General features: G+C 35.4%; 1 protein-coding gene across 12 annotated transcripts in view; it reads left to right on the top strand.

Annotated features, from left to right (window-relative positions):
- Positions 1–22,123, top strand: part of EML1 (EMAP like 1) — a 124,092-nt gene that overhangs the window by 91,819 nt on the left and 10,150 nt on the right. For all 12 annotated transcript variants that reach the window (XM_054069009.1, XM_009559161.2, XM_054069007.1 and 9 more), the window contains 10 exons: positions 3,160–3,289; positions 7,391–7,540; positions 9,481–9,550; positions 11,453–11,563; positions 13,783–13,878; positions 14,440–14,574; positions 16,029–16,128; positions 17,996–18,150; positions 19,588–19,713; positions 20,007–20,138. In XM_054069009.1, coding sequence (XP_053924984.1) covers positions 3,160–3,289; positions 7,391–7,540; positions 9,481–9,550; positions 11,453–11,563; positions 13,783–13,878; positions 14,440–14,574; positions 16,029–16,128; positions 17,996–18,150; positions 19,588–19,713; positions 20,007–20,138 — 1,205 coding nt within the window. The remainder of the gene's footprint in view (positions 1–3,159; positions 3,290–7,390; positions 7,541–9,480; positions 9,551–11,452; positions 11,564–13,782; positions 13,879–14,439; positions 14,575–16,028; positions 16,129–17,995; positions 18,151–19,587; positions 19,714–20,006; positions 20,139–22,123) is intronic.

A 22,123-nucleotide genomic window follows, 5' to 3' on the forward strand; every position in this document is an offset into this window, starting at 1 on the left:
CTCGAAGCAAAATGGTACTGGTGGGATAAAAGCTTAATGTCTAAACAGCTGTTTTCTAACTTGCGTGCATTTTGCAATGTTATAACTTTCCTAGTTCTTCTGAATGCAACAAAAATATTATATCATCTGTTACAGAGTCTACTGAATTATAACCCTCAGGTGCACTTCAATAATAATAATGGGTTATAATTTAGATTCTTATGGCATTTTGCAGAATAATTTGAATTTGAAAAAACATGTTGAGAGAGCTATATGGCAACACGTGTATGTTCACTGTGTTTGAAATGGTGTTTTGCACTTTTGCTGAAATTCATATAGAATTTGCCCCTCTGTTGGCTGTTTTGCTGTTAGCCTAATATAATTATAGAAGCCTTGTTTTTTCCCTTGCTTTTTCTTACTGAGTAGACTATAGATTTTTTTCTGAATGTTGAATAAACACATCTAGGTCTCCAACTAATTTCTCAGTGGTTTTTGCTCATGTCATAAAGCAGGGTTACGTTTGGTAAACATAGCACATTGTTTTCTAAAGCTTTAATTCAACTATATAATGTAAATATGCACATTTTTATGCATGTTTATGTCTGTGATGTAATCACAGATTTGTCTTGCATTTTAGAGATGGCTATATCCTACCAGTTTTTCCACTAATCAGCGTCTTTCAGCTTTGCAATAAATCTAAAATTTCACAAAGCAAAGAATGTTTGTTCTCAAGGCAAACTCTTTTAGAGGGTCTCTACCTCTGTGTATTCTTTGCACAATTTTATGCCTCCAATCAGCAGTGGTCTCCTTTGCAGATCCTGCTGTCATTCACATGCCATCTTATTTGTTTCATTAACTGTTATTTTTTACAGTTATTTCCAACAAAAATTTTGAATTTGCAAAATTGCAGATGTAAAAGATACATTTGTCTAAAGGTTTCAACATTGGTCTGTCTTTGTTGTTTGATTGTCTGTCTTTACATCTATATCTTCACATTTTGAACTCTGCTGTCTTAACTCACTTATGAAAAATACAACAAAAGGAATGTAGATTGCTTATATAGATAATGTTTGGATTACTAATGAAAATCAGTACAGATGGAATTAATATTGCCATAAGGTAGAAATAAAGACACAATATGGATTTCTGTACCTGACCTAGTTATACTCAGTTCCTCTCTACACCTTCAGAATACTTCTCTCTCAACTATAATTTATTATACTTGGTATAATATACCTGGTATAATTTACTATACTTGCTTTTGGACATCTGACTTAACATGTGATTAAGTTGTCCAGAAGTACCCATTTGTCCTTGTTTACTCTGAAATGGAGTTTTGAGTGACTAGGTCAAATACTTGCACTGTGGATGACTAAACGCGAGTTTGAGGAGTCCAGTAAATTTCAGGCGAGAAAATCAGTACAATGAAGTAAACTTGCATTCATTCCCAGCCTTTGATAAGCTCAGTCAGAGGCTGTCACTACTGAAAATCTATTGACTTCCAGTGCACCAGTATCAGTAGCATTGGCATGTGTTTCAAGCTCATTAAATATATGCTGCATGCGCATACAAATAGTGCTGTAACGCTCTGCTGTTTAATGCTGTACCCTCTATAGTTTATTTTCCAATGCAGATGTATTGGAGTAGATTTTTCATAACTATTCCAGTATTCTAGCATTTTAACGGGCATTTTAAGCTTCAACCATCTGTCACCATTATTTCACCATTACTGTTGCTTCTTTTTAGCATTCTGTTTTCTGTTTTCATTGTATTTCTGTAAATGTATTTCTGTAAATGAGGGGATTTTAGAGAACCCTAGCTGTAACTTTGCTGTGGCAGATCAGGTAAATTTCTTTCCCAGATGCATTACTTTAAAGGCAAAATACACATGTGTTTAGATAATACAGCATAGCTATGATGTTTATTTGTTCAACCAATAATTTTTATTCATGTAGTTAGGATACGTAGTGTATGTATGTTTCCAATTAAAATTAAACCATAGTTTTCAAATTAAAAAAAAATGGTATAGTTGTAATGATACTTAACAAATCATAGCATAGTTTTAACAGACCTAAATTGTATAATTTTTTTCATTTACATGATTTTGTTACTTCTGCCCTTCCATTTCCTCTGTGCCCGCGATTATTCTATCTAGTAACTCTACAGATGTCACTGACTCCAAAACTGCTTGATTCGCATGAGAACAAGGCTGAACCCCTTGATCTGCTGATGGAGCAGCAAGAGCCAGCACGTTTTGAATCTGGACAAACTTCACAAGAAGTTCACAGGAGACCCACTTTGGCCTTGCCAGTTCCCAAAAGTCCTAGTCAGACCTTCATGGCATTTCCCAGATCTCCTAGTTTTATAAGCCCCATGAAGTCCCCAAGTCAGTACTTCCAGATCTGTTATTAATCCCTGCTTCTCTCCCCCAAAAATATTTCTTACCAGTTCAACACATTACTTCTAGTATTTTCTTCTAGAAATGTTTACTTCTGTCAGCCAGTTCAGTTTTTGTAGTTTCTCTCCTGTGTGTCATTTTCCCTTCTTTTACTGTGCTGTTGATGTTGTCATTCCTTTTTCAATGTTTAGTAATTCTTAAAGCACATATCTTTTCTGCATGTACATCAGCATGATTCCTTTTACTAACTGTTTGTGTTCCTTATTGCGAATGTATCTCTAACACTGTATCAAGTGTAAAGCATATCTTTACACTGAGATGCAAAGAATGCAACTGAGTGTTGGAAAATACTTTAGATGCTGATGCTCCACTGTAAATACCAATTAAAAATAAAATTAATTTTAAGTGGCATTTCTGCGTTAATTGTAATCTTTGTTTTCCCCTTCATTTTTAGTATTTTAAAAATGTAATGTTGTAGCATTTTTCACAAAAAAAGTTTTTATTTCAGTTCTTTCTGTTTTATAGTTCTTCATGACATTTAGTTCTAATCTTGCTGCTCAAAATATTTAGAGGAAAAAAGAGACTTTGTATGTTTAAGAAAAAATCTGCTTAGCAATTATGATTTAGAAATTAAGCAGGGTTTTTTTTCCTGAAGTTTGAGATTGCATGTCATTCTGTAATTGTAACGCACCATACTGTTAAGTGGGAAGGGATGGAGGAGCACTGGAGTTCTCCGCTGATGGTCTTTTTGTGTAACACTAAACATTTCTGGCCTTTTGTAGAGGAAGGATATGTAAAAATGTTTCTTCGTGGACGTCCTGTTACCATGTACATGCCCAAAGAACAAGTGGAATCTTACAATTTGGAAGCAAAAGTAGAACTACCAGCCAAGAGGCTTAAACTGGAATGGGTGTATCCTTTCTGTGCTAGAGGACTACTGGAAATCAATCATAGCTTAATGGTTTGTTTTAAATATTTTTTTGAGCTAAAGTATGGCAAAATTCAGATCTTATTAATAGGGATTATTTCATTAAAGAAGCAATCTTTCATTGAAATAGGCGTTAACTTCTGGAGACTGCTGTTCTGCACCTTGTGAAGTACAGGGTGGCAGCTCAAAGATTTTGCTTAAATGTTGCCTGAAGGTTAAGTTGAGGCATGCCAATTATCAAAAGATTAAACTAGGTATATTGTAAGAATGTAGTGAGCTGTGGTTATTAATTATAGTATGTGTAAAACAAGCTCAGGGTTTTTTTTTTTTTGTGGATTCTCAGCAGTAATTTATCATTTTAAACTGTTTTATAAAATGTGCACCGTTGTCCTTTAGAGGATGCTGTCATCAACTCCAGTACTTGAATAAGCCATGAAATGATCAGCGCTTTGCAACTGAAAGGTGATTAGCAATAAAATTCATAAGATACCGTATATAAAATACTGTTTGAATTTACATTTTAAACTCTGTTTAAGCACCATAGATGCTGAACAACCAGAATTTTCAACTCACTTCTATGAGTGGATATAGAATCCTAACTTGAAAGAAATTTTCACATTTCACTTTTAAATATGAGAAAATATATTCTTTATTGAAAAAAAGATATGACATTTCATTTTTGTGTAATCTTAGTCTATGTAATAAATGACTCAAGATAAAGTATAAACTCCAAATCAGAGTCTATTTGTATCACCCACTGTATTTAGAGAGCTGTAGTCTTCATAAGGTTTTCTATTTTAAGAAAAATATTTTTTTGGGTCCCAAACACTGCAAATAGGAAGTTGCTTTGTCTTCATGAAAAAGAAGACGGGCTGCAACTAGTCTTTTTCAGAGTTGTATAAATAGAACTGCATGTGGTTTCAGAGTGCACAGAGAGTGTTTCCAAAAGCCCTTTTGTATTCACAAGAGATTAATGACAGATTTAGTAACCATTCTTGTTATTCCTATGGCAGCTGAGGCTGTAGGTTCTATCCCACTCTGCTGGAACCGCATAGATAATGCATAAAGAAATAACTGAAGATGAGTTAAAAAGCAAAAAAATCCACGGAATTAATAAATCAGCTGAGATTAGTGTGATAAATACTGCTTGCAGCATTTTACCATCTAATTGTTGTGCAGGCTGTCACCAAATATCACAACAGAATCAAATGATGTCTTTTTGCTCTTGTAAAGTGCCCGTCATTTAGGGGGCCTAAGGACGGTATGGGAGAAAGAACAACAAAAAAACTCAACCACAAAACACAACAGATTGTCATTAGCTGTGTGTAGATAGAAGCTGAAGTTAATATTTCAGACTGTTATAAGAGGTGATAATTATCCATTATTAACAATTCAGTCTCATTAGTTTCTCACTTAAGCTTACTTAAATGACTGAATATTTGCCAGATGGAGTGTTATTTTTAGTTTGAATATTCAAGTGTCCTTCCATGTGTGTGTCTCTATACCCATCAGAATCCTATATATAAAGGTTGTCTAGGAATAGAAAAGGGATGAATTAATAAAATACTCCAAGTAACTCTGAATGGTTGCTGAGGAGGAAAGCATATTTTTTCCAAAAATGCTGTGCTGGTGTTTAATTTCTTGGTGTTTAACCCCAATATTCGTATAAATATTTAGAAGTTACACTAATGACTAGGTATATAAAAGCCTTCTTTAAAAACACAACAAAACCAAAAAACTCCAAAGAAAAACAACTCGAGAAGGAGAGGATAATGCCTAATTTAGAAACTATATTCATGAGAAGAAAAGCTGGCGGGCAGGAGCATAAAATAATTTAAGGAGAAAGGCAAAGACAGCGGAAAACCAACTGATACTATAAGCATTTATTCCAACTAAGTTGGAGAAGCTCAGCTCTTTGCTTGGTGGGTAACAGAACTGGAATAGGAGAATACATGTTTGTAGTGGACAAATCGGCCTGGCTGTGGGATTACAGACAGAAATGTTTTGTAATGTAAGAGTGTGGGGTAGAGAAACGAGCAATTACAGGTGAGACCGAAAAAATGGAAAAGGCAAAGGAACTGTGATGAGAAACAGAAGGAAGAAAATCTAATGTGTATAGATTTCAGGGTATACCTAAACCAGGTGGCAGGTGTCTGAGTAAACCAAAAAGGTTCAGACCATGTTAGATATTCCTAGACATGAAGACAGGAGAATTCTAAATGGTGAAGTGTGAGGAAGGGCTGGAGCAGAGATAGTAAGGTCCTAGGGGAGAAATCAGCACTGGGGAAATTGGGGTGGGAGCAGTGATCTGCACAGATCTGTTTGAGACCAGCTCACTTGGCAAGGAGAACGTTTGAAACAAAAGCTGCAGGCCAATTGAAAAGAAAAGGTCAAGATAACACTCCCTGAAGTGCCAACTCACCAAATCCAAATTGACGCCACAAAATCAGAGTGTGGGAAACAGTGAGGAGAAGGAGAGATCAACCCCAGGAGTTTACATCTGAGAAAAAAAGGCTGATGGAAAGAAACTGAGTGTTTGACAACAGCAATCATGTGAAGGGTTGAATGCAGCATTGTTCTCCACAAGAATAATTGTAAAGAAAGGAGATTTTCTCTAAAGAATGTAATGTTTCCCATTTAATAGATATTTTTCTGCCCAGAGATTTGTTCCTTATGAATGTCTGTATAAAGCTTTTACTTCACCTTTTTAAAAGTTCAGTTCCTTACACTAAATTCAACTGCTTGTTTATAACAAACTTAATTATATGTTGTTGAACTAGGCAAATTTTCTGTTGATTTCAGTTGGTAATGGTATCTGGCCTTATAGTGAAAAAGAAATTTAAACAAATAAAGCATTGTCCAGCAATCTAGAGTAGTACCATTAGCCTTTTACATACAGATTCAAAGTTGACAGTAAATGCTTTCTGATTTGAAGATACTGGTTGTTTTCATAATTTCAAATTTGAATATCTTCAACTTAAAGGAACCTGGACTGAAATATTTCAGTATGAGAGTCCAAGACTGTATTATTGAATGCACATTTTGATTGTTGGGTATGCACCGCTACTTCTGTTGCATTTATTAGAAAATATCAGCAAGCTGGTATTTAAATTCCTGTTTTAGAAGTACAATAACTGTTGACCTTACTTGCTGGATGATGTTAACATGGGTATTTTAGTTTGACTGAGTTATCATTGGCCATAGAGAATAGCGCACAAGTATCTTTTTAATATCATATGACTGGGATTTCAGTATCTTTCCATATATTTATCACAGCCAGGATTTCCATATTGACTGAATTAGATGCAATTCTTTATGCCAAGATTCTGCTAATGCTGTTTCTTTCTGTTCCCATAAAAAAAGCCAAAATAGTTGTAGTCCCTAATGACTCTTCAGAAGAATAAAACTCCATAATTTGCCTGAATTAACATTCAGTCTAAATGAGATTATTTCTGGATTAATTCCAGTTATTTCATTGGATTAATTTTAGATAAGTGTTGATATGACTAGCATCAGAATCTGGGCCACTGCCTTTTAAACACTACGAAAATAAATTGGAACGGATGATGTAACCCTTTTACGGTTTCATATCCATCTGGCTGGTAGTGCCCAGAATAATGAAATCAATCAACCTGCACAAAGGATAATGCAATCAATCCTAATGTAATGCGGGGAGAGGTACTGAATGACTTATTAGCATTTCCATCAAGTCTAAATTTTTATTTTAATTAGTTAACCCATGTAAATAGTAAATACACTTGGGACAAAATTAGTATTGCTTTAGTGTGGCTTTCAGCAAATTATAGAGGATACTAAAAAGACAGTATGTCACAAATTCCTGTCTCCTTTACCATGTGTTTTCTGTAGGATGTGTAGGTTTTTTATTTACTTAGTCTGTGAAATGCTTTAGCTCCCTTTACTCTAGTAAAGGAGGAGTTCTGAAGGCTGTCAAGTGATAAAGCTGTGCTCAGGCCAAGAAGTGCCATCTTCAGAAAACAGAGGGGCAGAGAATCCACTGTGTTTTTCCTTATTTTTAACCTTCTTCATTGGTAGATAATGTTATTGTAGCTTGACCAACATGCTAGCTATGGATATAGGGGTCGAGACTGTCGTAGTAATCTCTATCTTCTTCCAACGGGCGAAACTGTATATTTCATCGCATCTGTAGTTGTGTTATTCAATGTTGAAGAGCAACTTCAGAGACATTACACTGGTCATAACGATGATGTAAAGTGGTAAGTCACCTAATAACCATTCTTTTTTCTTTATATTATAACATGTTATTTGGGAGGTAATGTTTGGTTCTTTTCATAAAGTTTTGAAAATTCAAGTGATTTAACCTCCCAGTCTTGCATAGGTTGGATCCTTATGCCTGACAGTACATTTGCCCAATCAAACAAAGTTCTAACTGTTAGTTACGGTAAGGATGTCAAATGTCTGTTAGCAGTGCACAAAGCAACTGCTGTCAGGATGTAATGGTGCAGACCTGACAATATCCAAATCTGCCCCTGACAGAGTCTGAGTTTTCTTGTGAAACCTACCTTGAAGTCTGTGCTGCCGTACGTGCTCTGCTGCCTTGTTTGGATATGTCTGTATGCAGTTGCTGCAGTGATGTTGTCCAAGCTTCTGCTTTTTTTCTTTTGCTGTCTCAGTTGCTAACAATTCCTCCTCTCATTTACTTGAGAATTTACTTTCTATAACTAATATACTTTTTACATTTAGAACACAGGAAAGTAGAAATAGGACTTAATCTATAAATCTACTCATAACATTAGCATCTTCTTTAGGCTCTTCTTCCCCTTTATAAGTGGGTTGAATTACTTCTCTTCACCTGGGTCTAGGTGCCAGATAACGGTCCTTTAGGCTCAATCTAACCAACAAACAGTTTTAATCTCATCTTTGGCCTTCCTGGTAGTCTTCAGGCATGTCTACATCATGGTATATAGCCTGTTAAGCTAGTGCTGAGCAGCCTGGATTGTCTGCTGCTGTGCAGACATGCTGGCTTGGCCTTCAAAGTCATTTAGCCATATTCAAGCTTAGAAGATACTAGGTACCAGGAAATATCAGTTTCGTTAAACTGAAATCTAAATAAACGTATAGTTTATCTTGACACTATCTGTCTGCTTGCTGAGTGTAGTTGAAAAAGAGCACCAGCATTATCTGATGGGCTTTATTATATAAAATAAATTTGACATCCTTACTTTAGATTAGGCATTATGAAACATCTGTTGTCCCCAAAAGCTAAAACCAGACCTGGTAACCAAATCTGGTTGCATTGTGAGCATGTTTCATAAAATTGAATTATGTATGTAATTTAGTTGTTTTACAAGGATATTCTAAGCTTGGACCTGTTCCATCTCGTATCTTTCTTTCAAATTTTCTGACTCTCTAGATATTTCAAAGCTTTCAGGTTTATTGGAAAAGTATAATTTTCTGCATTATAAAGCTGAATGAATTATTGCCACAGTTTGTTTTGTAGGGCACTTGGCCTCTAGAATTGTATACAAAGCAGCTACAGTGAAAAAAGAATCAAGAGAGAACTTAGGACAAAAATAGTCGGTCCTCTGGGCTTTAATACAAATTTTAGGGGTTTTTTTCTTAGAGACATTAGTTAACGTTGACCACAGTTTTTAAAATCTCACTTTTAATTTTAGAGTAAAAATTCCTAATTTCTGTATTCTGTTCTTACTTACTAAAGGAGTTTTTTTACATTTTGAAAAGTGTTTCAGAGCAGTGTTTGAATGAATTCATCTGTTTGCTGTGGAGGATTGTCACTAGACAGCATTGACTGTACTGACACGGTCTCTGCAGCCTCTGATTAGAGATAACTGGAGTTAGATACTAGCTCAAATTGTAAGTTCCTCATACTCTGCAGTCATTTAAACCTAGGGGAGATGAATACCAACATGAGTGAGTCTGGGGCTTGTTTGATACATGCTTTGAGGTATTAGGACTTGGAGCAAAATACTCCCTTGTTCATAAGGGAAGAAGAGTATTTTGAATAAAAGAGCATGAAAATTGTTTCATCGGTTATGTTTTTTAAATGTTAACATGTATACTGTGTGCTTTATATTATTAAAATAAGGCTATTTATTACAAACCCAAGTAAAAGTTTGATGAAATAGACAACCAGTGGCTTTAAGTTTGGCCTCTCTTTTTTTTTTCTTTTTTTTAGCCTGGCTGTCCATCCTGGTAGGATCACTATAGCAACAGGTCAAGTTGCAGGGACATCCAAGGATGGAAAAGTGAGTGGCCCCTTTGCTGACATATAGTTGCTTATATTTCTTAAGAATATGTTAAAAGCATACATGCTAGATTCTTTTCTTGTTGTTTTCTTGTTGACCTTACAATTTAGGACTGAACGCAAGCAAAACTTTTTGTACCTATTGCACAGTCTCAAAGTTACCCAGTTCCATTATCAAGATTGGTCAGTGATTTCTGGCTCCTTACTTACATGGACTGAAGGTAGATTTGGAGCTAGTCTTGAAAAGAGACAGGGAAGGGTGAGGCTACAAAGGACACCTGAGAAGGCAGACGGATGTGGGGAAAAGGAGGACAAGCAGCGGAGATTAAATTGTACAATTTCATTTCTGACCACACCTACCAAAACCAAAGTACAAATAAGAATGGCTTTGGGTTGCTTACTGAAAAAAAGAGAAATTCCTACTCTTGCCATCATCTAGGCAAGAATATTTTTCTCCCTATTATTACCTCTGTTATGTAAAGCTTAGCTGTAGGCTAGGAGTTTATTTGAACAGCATAAGATGAACCTTACTCCAGATAGCTAAGACAAGTGAGAAAGAATGGGTACAAGAAGAGACAGGAAAAGCATGAGGAAAAAGTTACTCAGCAGAGTATGCAACTGATGTCATGGCCAAAGTATTGCAACAGTTTTGGTAGATTTCAAAGATGAATTTCAAGATAAAAGCAGATTATCAATATGCTAACTACTTTAAGTAAATGAGGAAAATAAAATCCCAGTTGTGCAATATAAGGTTTATGTAAAGATAACTTAGTTGAGTAATATAAAGTGTTGATTTTTGTTGTTTGTTGGAGAGATCTTTGGTATTTATTATTTTAACTTCGTAAATACAATTACTTACTATTAGATTTTATTTCACAAATGCAAAGGTTTGATATTTATGCTTGAGGGATAATTGGCTATATCGGTAAGGTTCTATAAAAGCCATTTATATAACTGAGGTACTGCAGTGGCCTTTATATATTTGTTTATATTAAAGGCAATTTCACTATTTATAAGCAAGAAAGACTGATGGCCGTTTTTTATTTTCCCTGACATCATGATAAAACATATTCATCTCATTTGATAGTGCAGGGAAAAAAATGAAATAAAACGTATCTCTTGTTGTTTTCCTGCAAAGGCTGAAGATAGTGTATTAAACGCCTAACTATTTTTAAAATAAAACTGAGCCAACAAGTCCTTCCTGGGGTTGCCCTCTAGTGGCTTTGAGAAGCATTTCTGTCTCCTTGATATTGAGCCTGCATGGGGCTCTGCGTGGTGCAGAGGGCTAAAACAGGGGAGCATGGGGGAACCATTTAGATTTCACAGGGAGTTGATCTTGGGCTATTACATATAACTCAAATTTTATGCACAAAAAGCAATCTACTTCTGATTACAGCTTGTACAAAAATCAGAAGATTACAGCTGTAATCAGAAGAGCCTGAAGATGCTGTTCTTTCCTGCAGCCTTTTTTATGATGTTGACATTAATTACATTTTGTCACTTCTTAAGCTGCTTTTTGCATTTGTTTGATGTTGACCAGAATTATCTTGGTTGTCACTGTTTATACTGATGATCCTAGATCTACCAGTTGGTCCCATGTTGCAAGTTTATCACGAATTTTCAGTTAATTAAGACTGGCCGTTAACTTCAGTGAGACCTGACAAGCTGTACACTCTGGATAGTCAGTCTCAGATACTGTTTCTGGGCATAATAATTGGCAAATCATTTGTAACATATCTGTTCTTAAAACAGCTGACTTTAGAGAAGTTCTGATAATTTTTATACCTTAAATTGTGTTAATTTTTTTGATGCTTTTTCATTTTATAAAACCCTGATTTTGTTTGGTTTTTTTTTTTTTTTTGCTACCACTATTTCAGCTGTTATTTCCTGATCTGTTTTACAGCAATTGCCACCACATGTGCGTGTCTGGGATTCTGTAACTCTGAATACACTGCATGTCATTGGAATGGGGTATTTTGACCGAGCTGTCACTTGCATTGCTTTTTCTAAATCTGTAAGTAAAGTGAATAGTCATATTAAGCATGTTTGCCTAATAAGTCTTTGAAGTTTTTAGAATCTAGCTTCATTAAGCAAAACAAACTTCCAAGCTTCTTTGCTCTCAGCTTCCTGTTGAGAGGAGGAAAGTTTGCAAGCCAGTTGTTTCTAACAGTTTATGTCATTATTAAGGTTAGCAGTATCACGCCAGTCTGAGGTCTTCCTTATGAATATGATGAAATGCAGTTAATTTCTTCAGGGACAAGCAGTTGCAGATGTACTTGTGTTCTCAAAATTTCATTATACTTACTTCTTTTTAATCATCCCATTGCAAATCTCCCTCTATATAAACAGTTATTCTCTCAGTAGCTCTTAACATCCTATACTGTGTCTGGAAATGACTAGAGAAAAACTTTACAATGGCCTCTACCTCTGATTTTGGATTTAGAAATGGGAGCTCCCATAGGAAAAGCAAAATCTTTTGCTTGAAAGCAGCAAAGGATACAGATAAAGGATTGTAAAGAATTAGAATCCGGTTGTTAGCCTCTTGGCACGTTCCTTTGAACTTCAGTCTATCAGGGAGCTAAAAGAAAATGATGACATAGGCAACATTCAAGTCCCTCCTAAAAATGTGAGTTTGTAACCTGACATGCACAAGTCTAGAAACCCTCCATGTAAAACAACATCTGTAAGAGGTGTTAGTGGTGCTGTTTGGTTGTCTCATCAGCATTTTTAAAAAGGAGAGGGCTAAACAGTGTATCCTATAGGCAAAATGTAGTTCAGTGGAAGTTTCCACAAGTACTTGAAATCTACAAGTGACAATATTTCATATAAAAGAGAAGAGTTAATTGGGAGAGCTGGTTAAGAATACAAATGTGAAAGACCATGGAGTTCAAGATCACTGTCAAAAGATAAGTAAAGTGAATAGCAAGCAAATACTCCGTAAATATCTTGCTGGAGGAAGAAATTTGTACTCAGTGACAGGGGATTGCTATTGGCAGATGCCATGAGAAAGTGAGTGTTTAATGCTTACTTTATTTTGTGACTTTACAGTCATAGCTTGTCTTGTTTTGAGTACTACTTCCCATCCCATAGCAGTACTGCTTATCTCATTTTAGACAGCCCTCTCTTCATGCTACTCAGTCCTGTCTCTGTCCCACCTCTTGAGTTGCATTATGATAGCCCAAGTTTTTTTGCAGTGGCTCTGCTCAAGAGGCAACAACAAGTGGCCTTGCTATGGGTGGCAGAAGAAGGACTGTTTGTGTCAGCATTGCTGCCAAAGGAATGCTTGTATAACCACAAGCTCAGTCTGTTCCAGCAAGCTCATCTGCAATCAAAGCTAACATAACTGATGCCAGGAACAACAGGATATGAAAATCATATTTGAATGGATTGGAAAACAATTAAACATTACTTGATGTTTTATTTCACTATAGACACACAGATAGGAATAAACACCAAAGAAACTAGGAAAAATGGTCCAAAAAGTACCTTCTGGATGGCTAGTGTTTGGAAAAAGATCTGATGATTTAGCAGCAGTTCCCATCAGTAGTGAGACCAATGTAAGTTGGCTGCCCTCAATTCAGCTAGAATCTCACTTGGCATTCCTCATCCAGTCTTTGGATTCGTACTTCAGAAATATGGGTACTGACTGGAGGAGGTCTAGCTAATATGATGCATGAAGTAAGACTGAAGGAATTAGGGTTAATAAGATTATAAAGGCTGATAGAAGATACACCTATAAAAAAGATACCTATTAGGAATAAATTGTTTTCTAATTTCTTACTACGTTCTCTGGTTTTGATCCATTGTTCCTACATGAAGAGTAAAATTGTTCTCCCTGTCCATAGCAAATCTGACAAGATGTAATTCATTTAAATTGCAAAGAAATAACCTCAATATAATTGTCAGGAAAAGCATTTTTAACAGTAGAGATGATGATATGTAGTTTGCCTTGAATATCTATCATTGAGTGTCTGGAAAAAGATTTAGTTGGGAATGAGGTAGGTATCTGTTTGTTTGCAAGACTTCCTCTTCTAGATCTCTTTTTAGCCCTATTTTTCAGTGACCCTATAAATTTCTGTTTTTCATGGAGATCTACTGGATAACTAAAAGTGTAACAATGAAAGTATTAATATAAATATTTTCACATACAAAAAAGTATTATTTTGAATGTGTATTTACATATTTCTAATGTTGGTTGGGAGAGGCATTAATTTTTTCCATGTTTTGCTTCAGAATGGAGGAAGTTGCCTGTGCTCTGTGGATGACTCAAATGACCACGTGCTTTCTGTGTGGGACTGGCAGAAAGAAGAAAAGCTGGCAGATGTCAAGGTGTTGCAATAAGATATTTTGTACTACTTGGTTGTATGTAGATTGGATTTCTTGTTATAAAATGTCTTTCTATATTTAACATCTTGTGCCTTTTTAACACTCGTTTTATAAAAGGCAAATAACAGGAAGAAAGGGAATATTTTCTCTCACTGTTGAAATTATCCCAGTAGTTTGTTTTTTTTAAAAAAAAATTTGCTGTTGTAGTCATTCTAGAATTGATTAGAAAAGTATAGGCAGCAATGGTAGGAGCACATGCGAAAAAGAAACATCTTTAGTATTTTGTGTAGAACTTCTCATTATCTGATATAGTTTTGAAGGATAACTTTTGATACTAACTTATAAAACCAAAATCTTTTGACTTCCAAGTACTCTATGAAAGTATCTTTCATAGAGTACTTGGAAGTCAAAAGATTTTGGTATTCCACTTTCATAGAATATAGCTCAGATTTTTTTTCTTAAAGCCAGAAATGATCAGTTAATCTAACTAGACTACCATTTAATATTGTTTTGTTTAATTTTAATTTTAAATTTTGATACAATGTTTTCTTTTTTCCTTCCAAGTGCTCTAATGAGGCTGTATTTGCTGCAGATTTTCACCCTACTGATACAAATATAATAGTTACTTGTGGAAAATCACATCTTTATTTTTGGACACTAGAAGGGAATTCCCTTATTAAAAAGCAAGGATTATTTGAGGTAAAATAAAATTTTTCCTTAATTTTAATTTTGTAATAATGGTACAGTCATACAGAAGTAAGTGTAAATAAGTGTTGATCAAAACAACTGGTCATTATTAAACTTGAAATTCTGCAGAAACTCGGGTAGCACTCATGGTATGGCACAGAGAACTTTTCCGTGAGTAGAACTTCCACAACGAAGTTTTGAAATGCAATTACTATTTTGTTCCTTGCATTCTTTTTCTTATATTCTTTATGCTGGCAAAATAAAATTACCTTAAAACTCTCTGTGCTTAAATCAGGTTAAAAAAATAGTGATGCATGCTGGGTTTTTAAAATTTTGTCAGAGGAAGGACTTGCAGATACCCATAATTTACATTAATATGAATATTCTTCCATTTTCCTCTGTTCTGCTCAGATACATATACATGTGCAATTCAAATACAATTTGAGCTGGCCACTATTTGGTAAATGTAATTTTCATTTCAAGGTCTTGATTTAGTTTTGTTCTTAAATATAGATTAAGCTCTACAGCAGTTACATGCACAAATGAGGGATGTTTATGGTGACTGCTGATAACTCCAGTAGGGCTTAGTTAATTGGTGGTAGAGTCATGGCTTGCAAGTATAGTCAAAACAACTACTTTGCAATGTCAATTAATGTACTTTGTGTGAAATCAGGAGGAGATGCTGAGATAATGCATTTAAATTTCTTTATGTGTTTTTATTCCATTCAATTTTAACTTCTAAGCTGCTTGGGCAGATTTCTGCCTCTGTTACGGCTCTGTTATTCTTGATGGTTGTTGCAGATGGAAAAGTGTGATGGCCCTACTTGAGAACAGTTCTTAGTTTGGAGGAGAAGGAGGCCATATACAGTGGTAGTCAGTAAACATATTAAATAACATCCTTAGAAGCTACTAGCTAGTGATTTTTTTTTTTGTCCCCTTATGCCTTTCACTGTTTTGTTACTGTCAGTGTCTTAAATGCAAGGCCTCAAAGCAACATTTCCATTACTGAACCTTAGGATTCTTTCAAGAGGTGATTTCTTCATTCTTATTCAACAGCCACTCTCTAGTAATACGTTTCTCCTAGAATCTTTGGAGTTAAAAATTACAATAGTAAGGCTTGTTTGCATCTTTGGCCATTTCTAAATACTTAAAGCTTTGAGGATTATGCAGGCTTTGGGAGATTTGGGTTATCTCGGAGTGTTCCTGGTCTTGTATTGGCAGGCCTTCTCACTTGCTCTGTCCACAACTTGTAATTAAAGGGTACAGGATTGGGCCACCAACCTCAACTGATACATCTTTTGCCATTGCACAGATTAACCGTTTAGACTGCAGGAATGTGTTTAACTCCTGTGTAGATATGTAAGTAATAATAGAGTTGTATAAGACTAAACTAAATTACTCAAATGTGTATTGTTAAAATAAATGGGTTGTGTGTTGCTGTGAGTGTGTTTTTCATAACCATGCAGAAACAAGAGAAGCCAAAGTTTGTCCTGTGTGTGACCTTTTCTGAAAATGGTGATACTATTACAGGAGACTCAAGTGGAAACATTTTGGTTTGGGGGAAAGGTAAGACAAGACTGAAGTTAACAGTGAAATTTTAATATAAAAGTGTGTGCATCTATTTTAAGAACAATAAATTTTGTTCATCTTGAGATCTTCCCCAAGACCAGTCCAGACTATGTCTGGATTCTCCTCTGTGAGTACCTAGAGAACAAATATACCTCATGGCTAGAACACAGAATTCTGTAGAGTAAGTTCGCTGTGGTCAAATGTTGAGTCATAGAGCTGTGCCAGCACTTACTGACGTAAGAAATGGCAGAAAAGAATCTTTTCCTTATTGGCGTGGTAGTAAGAAATGTGGTTAATGCAATTGATGATCTATACTGTCACTCTGTAGCATTTGCAAAACTTGTGCGTATTGACATAAAAAAAAAGACAACAAATAACTTTGTTTTCCTATGAAGTCAAGCTAAATACATGCATATCTAATGGAATTCCTCAACTTTATTTCAAAAGAACATGTGGATAGGACAAACTTCTTAAAAAGCATTTTTTAGTAAGAAAAGCCTCTTTTAGGCAGCAGAAGCAATGCCTTCTGGAAGGCAACATCCTAAAGGAAGCAGCAACATCCTAAGTGTTTAATTTGTGTGTGAGATGCCATACATAGGAATAAGGAGAATCATCTGAAGGAGGTCTTATTAGTAAAGGAAGAAGGGATATGGATGACAGCTGATTCTTATTTACTCAGTCCTTTGTCCCAAGATACTCAAAGGATATAAGATGTGGGAAGCAACATGGTGAATCGGTTACAGAGTTGAACCTTACTGAGCTGGTTTTGTAGACATTTTTCATGCAAAGATTATAGGCCAATTATCTCCGTGTGCTTTTGACTAGTTCATGGCTGTTGAGGAAAGGGTTAGATATGGTATTTGTAACTCAGCTGTACTTTTATTTCCTGTTTTTTTCATATGATAACTTAAAGCAAGACACTTAAAGCCTGTTGCTTCCTGAGTTTAGAAATTGCATAGTCCCATCTTCTCCCTGCTTCTGGTTGTTATTTTGAACTATCTACAGAGAAGGGAGATAGTGGCAGTTGCTGGTACGGCAGGATCAGTGTGGTCCTCAGAGGGTGGTTTGCCTTTATGATCTTAGGCTAATCTTAGGTGTGTGCTGGGAGAGCTCCTCATCTGTATTGGTTCTTATGGTTTGGACAAAAATGTTGTTATTGTTTTTCTATCTTAGTACAGCATACTTTGTGTCTGTACTACTTTTGACTCTGAGCTCTATGATAAGGCAGGGCTGCTTCCACCAGTTCAGAGGACGCTTAGCAAAAATTTCTCTTAATACAAATCGCTTGTGACTGCCACATTATAACAGCAGCCCCTTGTGCTTTAGCTTGTGCTAAAGATAAAGTTATACAAACTTTGATGCAAGGTGCATATTTCAGTAATAGAATCACTATAATAGTTGATTTATAATTCGTAATAGTAATGGTTCATCAAATTAGAGATATTTAATACAATGTAGTTGGTTGGAAGGTGATTTGAGTCTAAGAAGGCACTTGAACAAGCCAAATTCATTAATTAAAAGGGTGCGGGCTCTTTTGAAGAGTGATTCAGAACCTTCTGCCAAATGTACAAAGACCTCTAGCTGAGTCAGGTTTTGGTGCAAGTTAGTTGTCTGGAGGTTGTGGAATATCCTTGAAGGGTAACAAGTGACTAGTTTATGATTTCTTTGTTGATAAGGTGCATAGTGCTACTGCAGGTCAAATGTGATGTCAAATGGTTTAGCTTAAACCCTCCGAAGACTTAAATGAACCTCTTTTACTTTATGATTGAACTACACTGAGTCAGTATGTATACTTTTCAATTTGAGAAAAAGGAGCTATTAAGCTGAGTATTTCGGTTGTAAAATCTTTTCTCCTTCTATCTAGGTACCAACAGAATAAGCCATGCTATTCAAGGGGCACATGAGGGTGGAATATTTGCGCTGTGTATGCTGCGAGACGGCACGTTAGTATCAGGAGGTGGAAAAGACCGAAAGCTGATATCTTGGAATGGAAATTACCAAAAAATTCAGAAAACTGAGGTGATATCACCTTTATTTAAGTAACTTGGCTGCTTTTTAAATACTTTTTTTTTTTATGTGGGTGTGTATCTGTGGGAAAGCAAATCAGTAGTAAAATGTAATATCAGTAGTAAAATGTAATATCATTTGAGTCATCAAGTAATTCCTATGATAGCCTATTCATTAACATATTTCATTTTTAAGATCTATAGTAATTGGAAAACAAATTTTGTATTTATACTTTTTCATATTATTTCTTCCTTTCATTGCAATTAATAACATGAGGTCCTTTTTCACTTCGGAGTATTACTTTATTAAAATGTTCTTGTACTTTACTCTTTTCCAAAATGATCTGACTGTCTTGGGGTTCTTTTAGTACTCATGTTTTTCCATTAATTTCTTGGTTAGCATTGTTTTGTATTTGAAAATGAAATTCCAAAACTGAGTTCAGTTGCTCTGTAGGAACTTGAAACATTAAAGCAGAATGTGTTTGGACAGAACTACATGTAAGAGAACAACCAGCATAGAACTCTGAGGAAGGTTTTCAACTCTTACTATGTATGAGATCTGACACAAAAAAACGGAGACTAACCCTGTATCTCAGGAAGCAAGAGTGTGAGGGGAGAGACAGAGAGATGGTTATAGAACGTGTTCTAACCTGTCACAGTGAAACAAGGCTCAACTCAATCACTTCACCCAGTATGAGTGGACGTGTGTTCAAATAGAGACGTTTTCTTACCCTTGGCTGGAAAATGTCGGTGTGCGCCAGCCCACTACACTTTATTTATGAAGCATTTTTAGTTAATAAGAACACTTCTGTGCTTGAGCACTGACCTCATTCACCAAACCTGGCTCCCTCGTCCCAAAGATCAAGTCACTGATCAAAGGAACCCATTTTTTGTTGGCTGAAGATTTGAAAGCAGAAGCAACAGAGATCCTCAGCAGCCTTTCATAAAGTGATCTGCAGAATTGCTTTCAGTGTTGGCAGCATTGTATGTAGCGGTGTGTCAACTCGGAAGGAAGGGAACTATTTTGAAGGTGATCAGAACCTAGGCTGCAATTAAAAAAGTTCCTTTCAAGAAAGTAGTAGTAATTCAAAGCCTAACACTGTCTTTAAGGAGAAAAGCTTAGTCTGACATCATGGCTGCAATTAAAATGTGATTGAGTTAACACAGCATGAAGAAACCTTTTCTGTTCTTTGAAATACAGTTCTGGTTCTTTATCTGTATAAACTGAGTGTTCTGTAGATAAGGATGGCTTTTCTTATAGTGTTATAAAGACAGTTACTGAGCTGATGCGAGTTGTTACAGACTTTTGAAAGTTAGGCACATATATGCATCCTTTTCAGTTCTTCTCTGTGGAGCATTTATGAAAATACATTTGCTAGGCTATCTGTCTTCAAAAGTAAAAATGCTTGACAAATTGTCCAACTTGTCTATTTGTCTGTTATGACCACAGATTCCAGAGCAGTTTGGTCCAATAAGAACAATAGCAGAGGGAAAAGGGGATGTTGTATTAATAGGAACCACTAGAAACTTCGTCCTGCAGGGCACGCTGTCAGGAGATTTTTTCCCAATTACCCAGGTAAGCTGTTATCTTACAAGAACATTTCTAAGAATATAGTAGCAGTAAAGGTATTGCTTGAAGTTAAGTATCCTAAATATGCTATTTGATATGCTGTTTGATATGCTAAATATGCTATTTGATTTATTATTACAGTACTGTTGGCAATAAATAACATTATAAATATGCATCTATCTAAGCCAGTGTATTTTTTTAAAGCTTTAATATATAGTTCGATCATTTTAATCCTGTTTAAATGTGTTTAGTTTTGATGGTACTGTTCTTCTTGTCAAGAAACATTTCTGCTTGTGTAGGGTCACACTGATGAGCTTTGGGGACTTGCAGTCCATTCCTCTAAACCTCAGTTCTTCACTTGTGGACATGACAAACACATTACCCTCTGGGATGCTACCACTCATCGTCCTATATGGAACAAGATTATAGAGGTATAAATTTATTAAGCGCAACTCTCAAGTAATTTGAGTTTTTAGTAAGATTATTGATTAAAAATATCTTGAAGTATTAACTTGAAAAATCGAGTCATAAAATTTGTCTTTATGAAAATGGATGTAAAACTCTTACAAACAAGCATTTTAAACCCTGTTATATGGATCTCTATCCTGTGTCGTGTAGAAGTGATGCTGTATCACATAGAAATGTACAATGCTGCTGACATTTATATTTATTTATATTTTTTTTTTACTAGGAAGAGACCCACAAATATAATGCTAGGAAATACTTATCATTTAAAAGTAGTTCTGATCCGAATTACTGCTAGTGTAGAATAGTCAGAATTCAGAAGGAAGATATATTTTTAGTGACTTTTTTGCCTTCTGAATTTGTTTTCTACAGTGTATTAGTATTTTTATACATCCTGTTCACAGATAAACAGATGTGGGGTTTAGAATTTCACTTCCTGTCTCTGGTATGAAACTTGGTGTTTAGGTTCTGAAGGAATACTTAGTGGAGGCTGAGATTTATACTGCACATAAGCTCTTGCAGCTGTGTATCTGCAGATTCCTAATGGCTTTTTGGTGACATGATCTTGATTACTATGTGTGTCACTGGGAACTGGTTTTTTGAAGTGTTTTTCATACACCCGATCACTTTTCTAATTGTTTGCTGTAAGAAGATATTGACTTATCTCCTAGAGGTCCTGGTGATGCTTTTACCTCTCTATTTTGTGATGCCACTATCACAATTTTTTTCCCCAGTACTCTTTTCCTTGTATTTTTTTGATAGGTGTGTGAATGTGCTTTTTTGGAGATACATGTACTGATCACAATTACCAAGTTATTTCTCAGTCTCTTTTTATCTGCCCTCTGTGCAGTGGAAAAGTTCAAAAATTCTTTCAGGAAAAAGTAAACAGATAGATATATATGAAACACCCAGGTTTGCAAATCAAATCATAGCCTATAATTTATAGATGACCCTCATGTTGCTGACTAAAATGTTTTCTATGTAATACAGTAAATAATCTTGTACTAGTTTACAGGAAGATTTGAAAATCCTTATTATGTAACTTTTTCATTAAGATTGTTAATTTTCAGACCTACATAACACTGAAAGTTAAAGCTAGTATTGATAAAACTTCTGGAATATGACATGTCTACAATAAGTGTAAGTTGATGCATCAGGTTGAAGCAGTCTTAACAGAGTAGCATTTGCCAAACCCTCTCTTTTAGTATCCTGCTCCAGTTGCGTGCACTTGTTAAATCACGCTTGACTGGGGACAGTGGAAACCAGAATTTATTCTGTTGAACCAAGGTGGTATGTTCCAAGTTCCATATTTTAGTTGGCTTCTAAATTAATTGGAGAGACCAAATCAACAGTTCCACTGCCTCAGAGATGGAGCTGTATTTTCACCATTCAGTGACTCTGTTATAAAGACAGCTTGGTTTATGGGAAAAGAAAAGAAAAAAGAAGAGAAAAGAAGAGAAAAGAAAAGAAGAGAAAAGAAAAGAAAAGAAAAGAAAAGAAAAGAAAAGAAAAGAAAAGAAAAGAAAAGAAAAGAAAAGAAAAGAAAAGAAAAGAAAAGAAAAGAAAAGAAAAGAAAAGAAAAGAAAAGAAAAGAAAAGAAAAGGAAAGGAAAGGAAAGGAAAGGAAAGGAAAGGAAAGGAAAGAAAAGGAAAGAAAAGGAAAGAAAAGGAAAGAAAAGGAAAGAAAAGAATTGAATTCTTTTAATCTTAAAAAATTGGAAATCAATAATACTAAGGTTTTGGCCTGAGAAGCAGGCAGATAGTTGCATTTTCCTACCTCCTAATAATTTCGGGGTATAAGATATGTTCATATGATTCGTGTTTAAAAATAATCTCTACTCTCTTCAGTCTGAAGCAATGCTGCAGTTAGGCCTCAAGGGGATGGTCAAACCTTGAGATTTTCATGGGTCTCAATGTGCTTGCAGATCCCTTGAGCTGCTACTAAGATGCCA

This window comes from Cuculus canorus, chromosome 5 (assembly GCF_017976375.1).
Source record: "Cuculus canorus isolate bCucCan1 chromosome 5, bCucCan1.pri, whole genome shotgun sequence".
Lineage (NCBI taxonomy): Eukaryota > Metazoa > Chordata > Aves > Cuculiformes > Cuculidae > Cuculus > Cuculus canorus.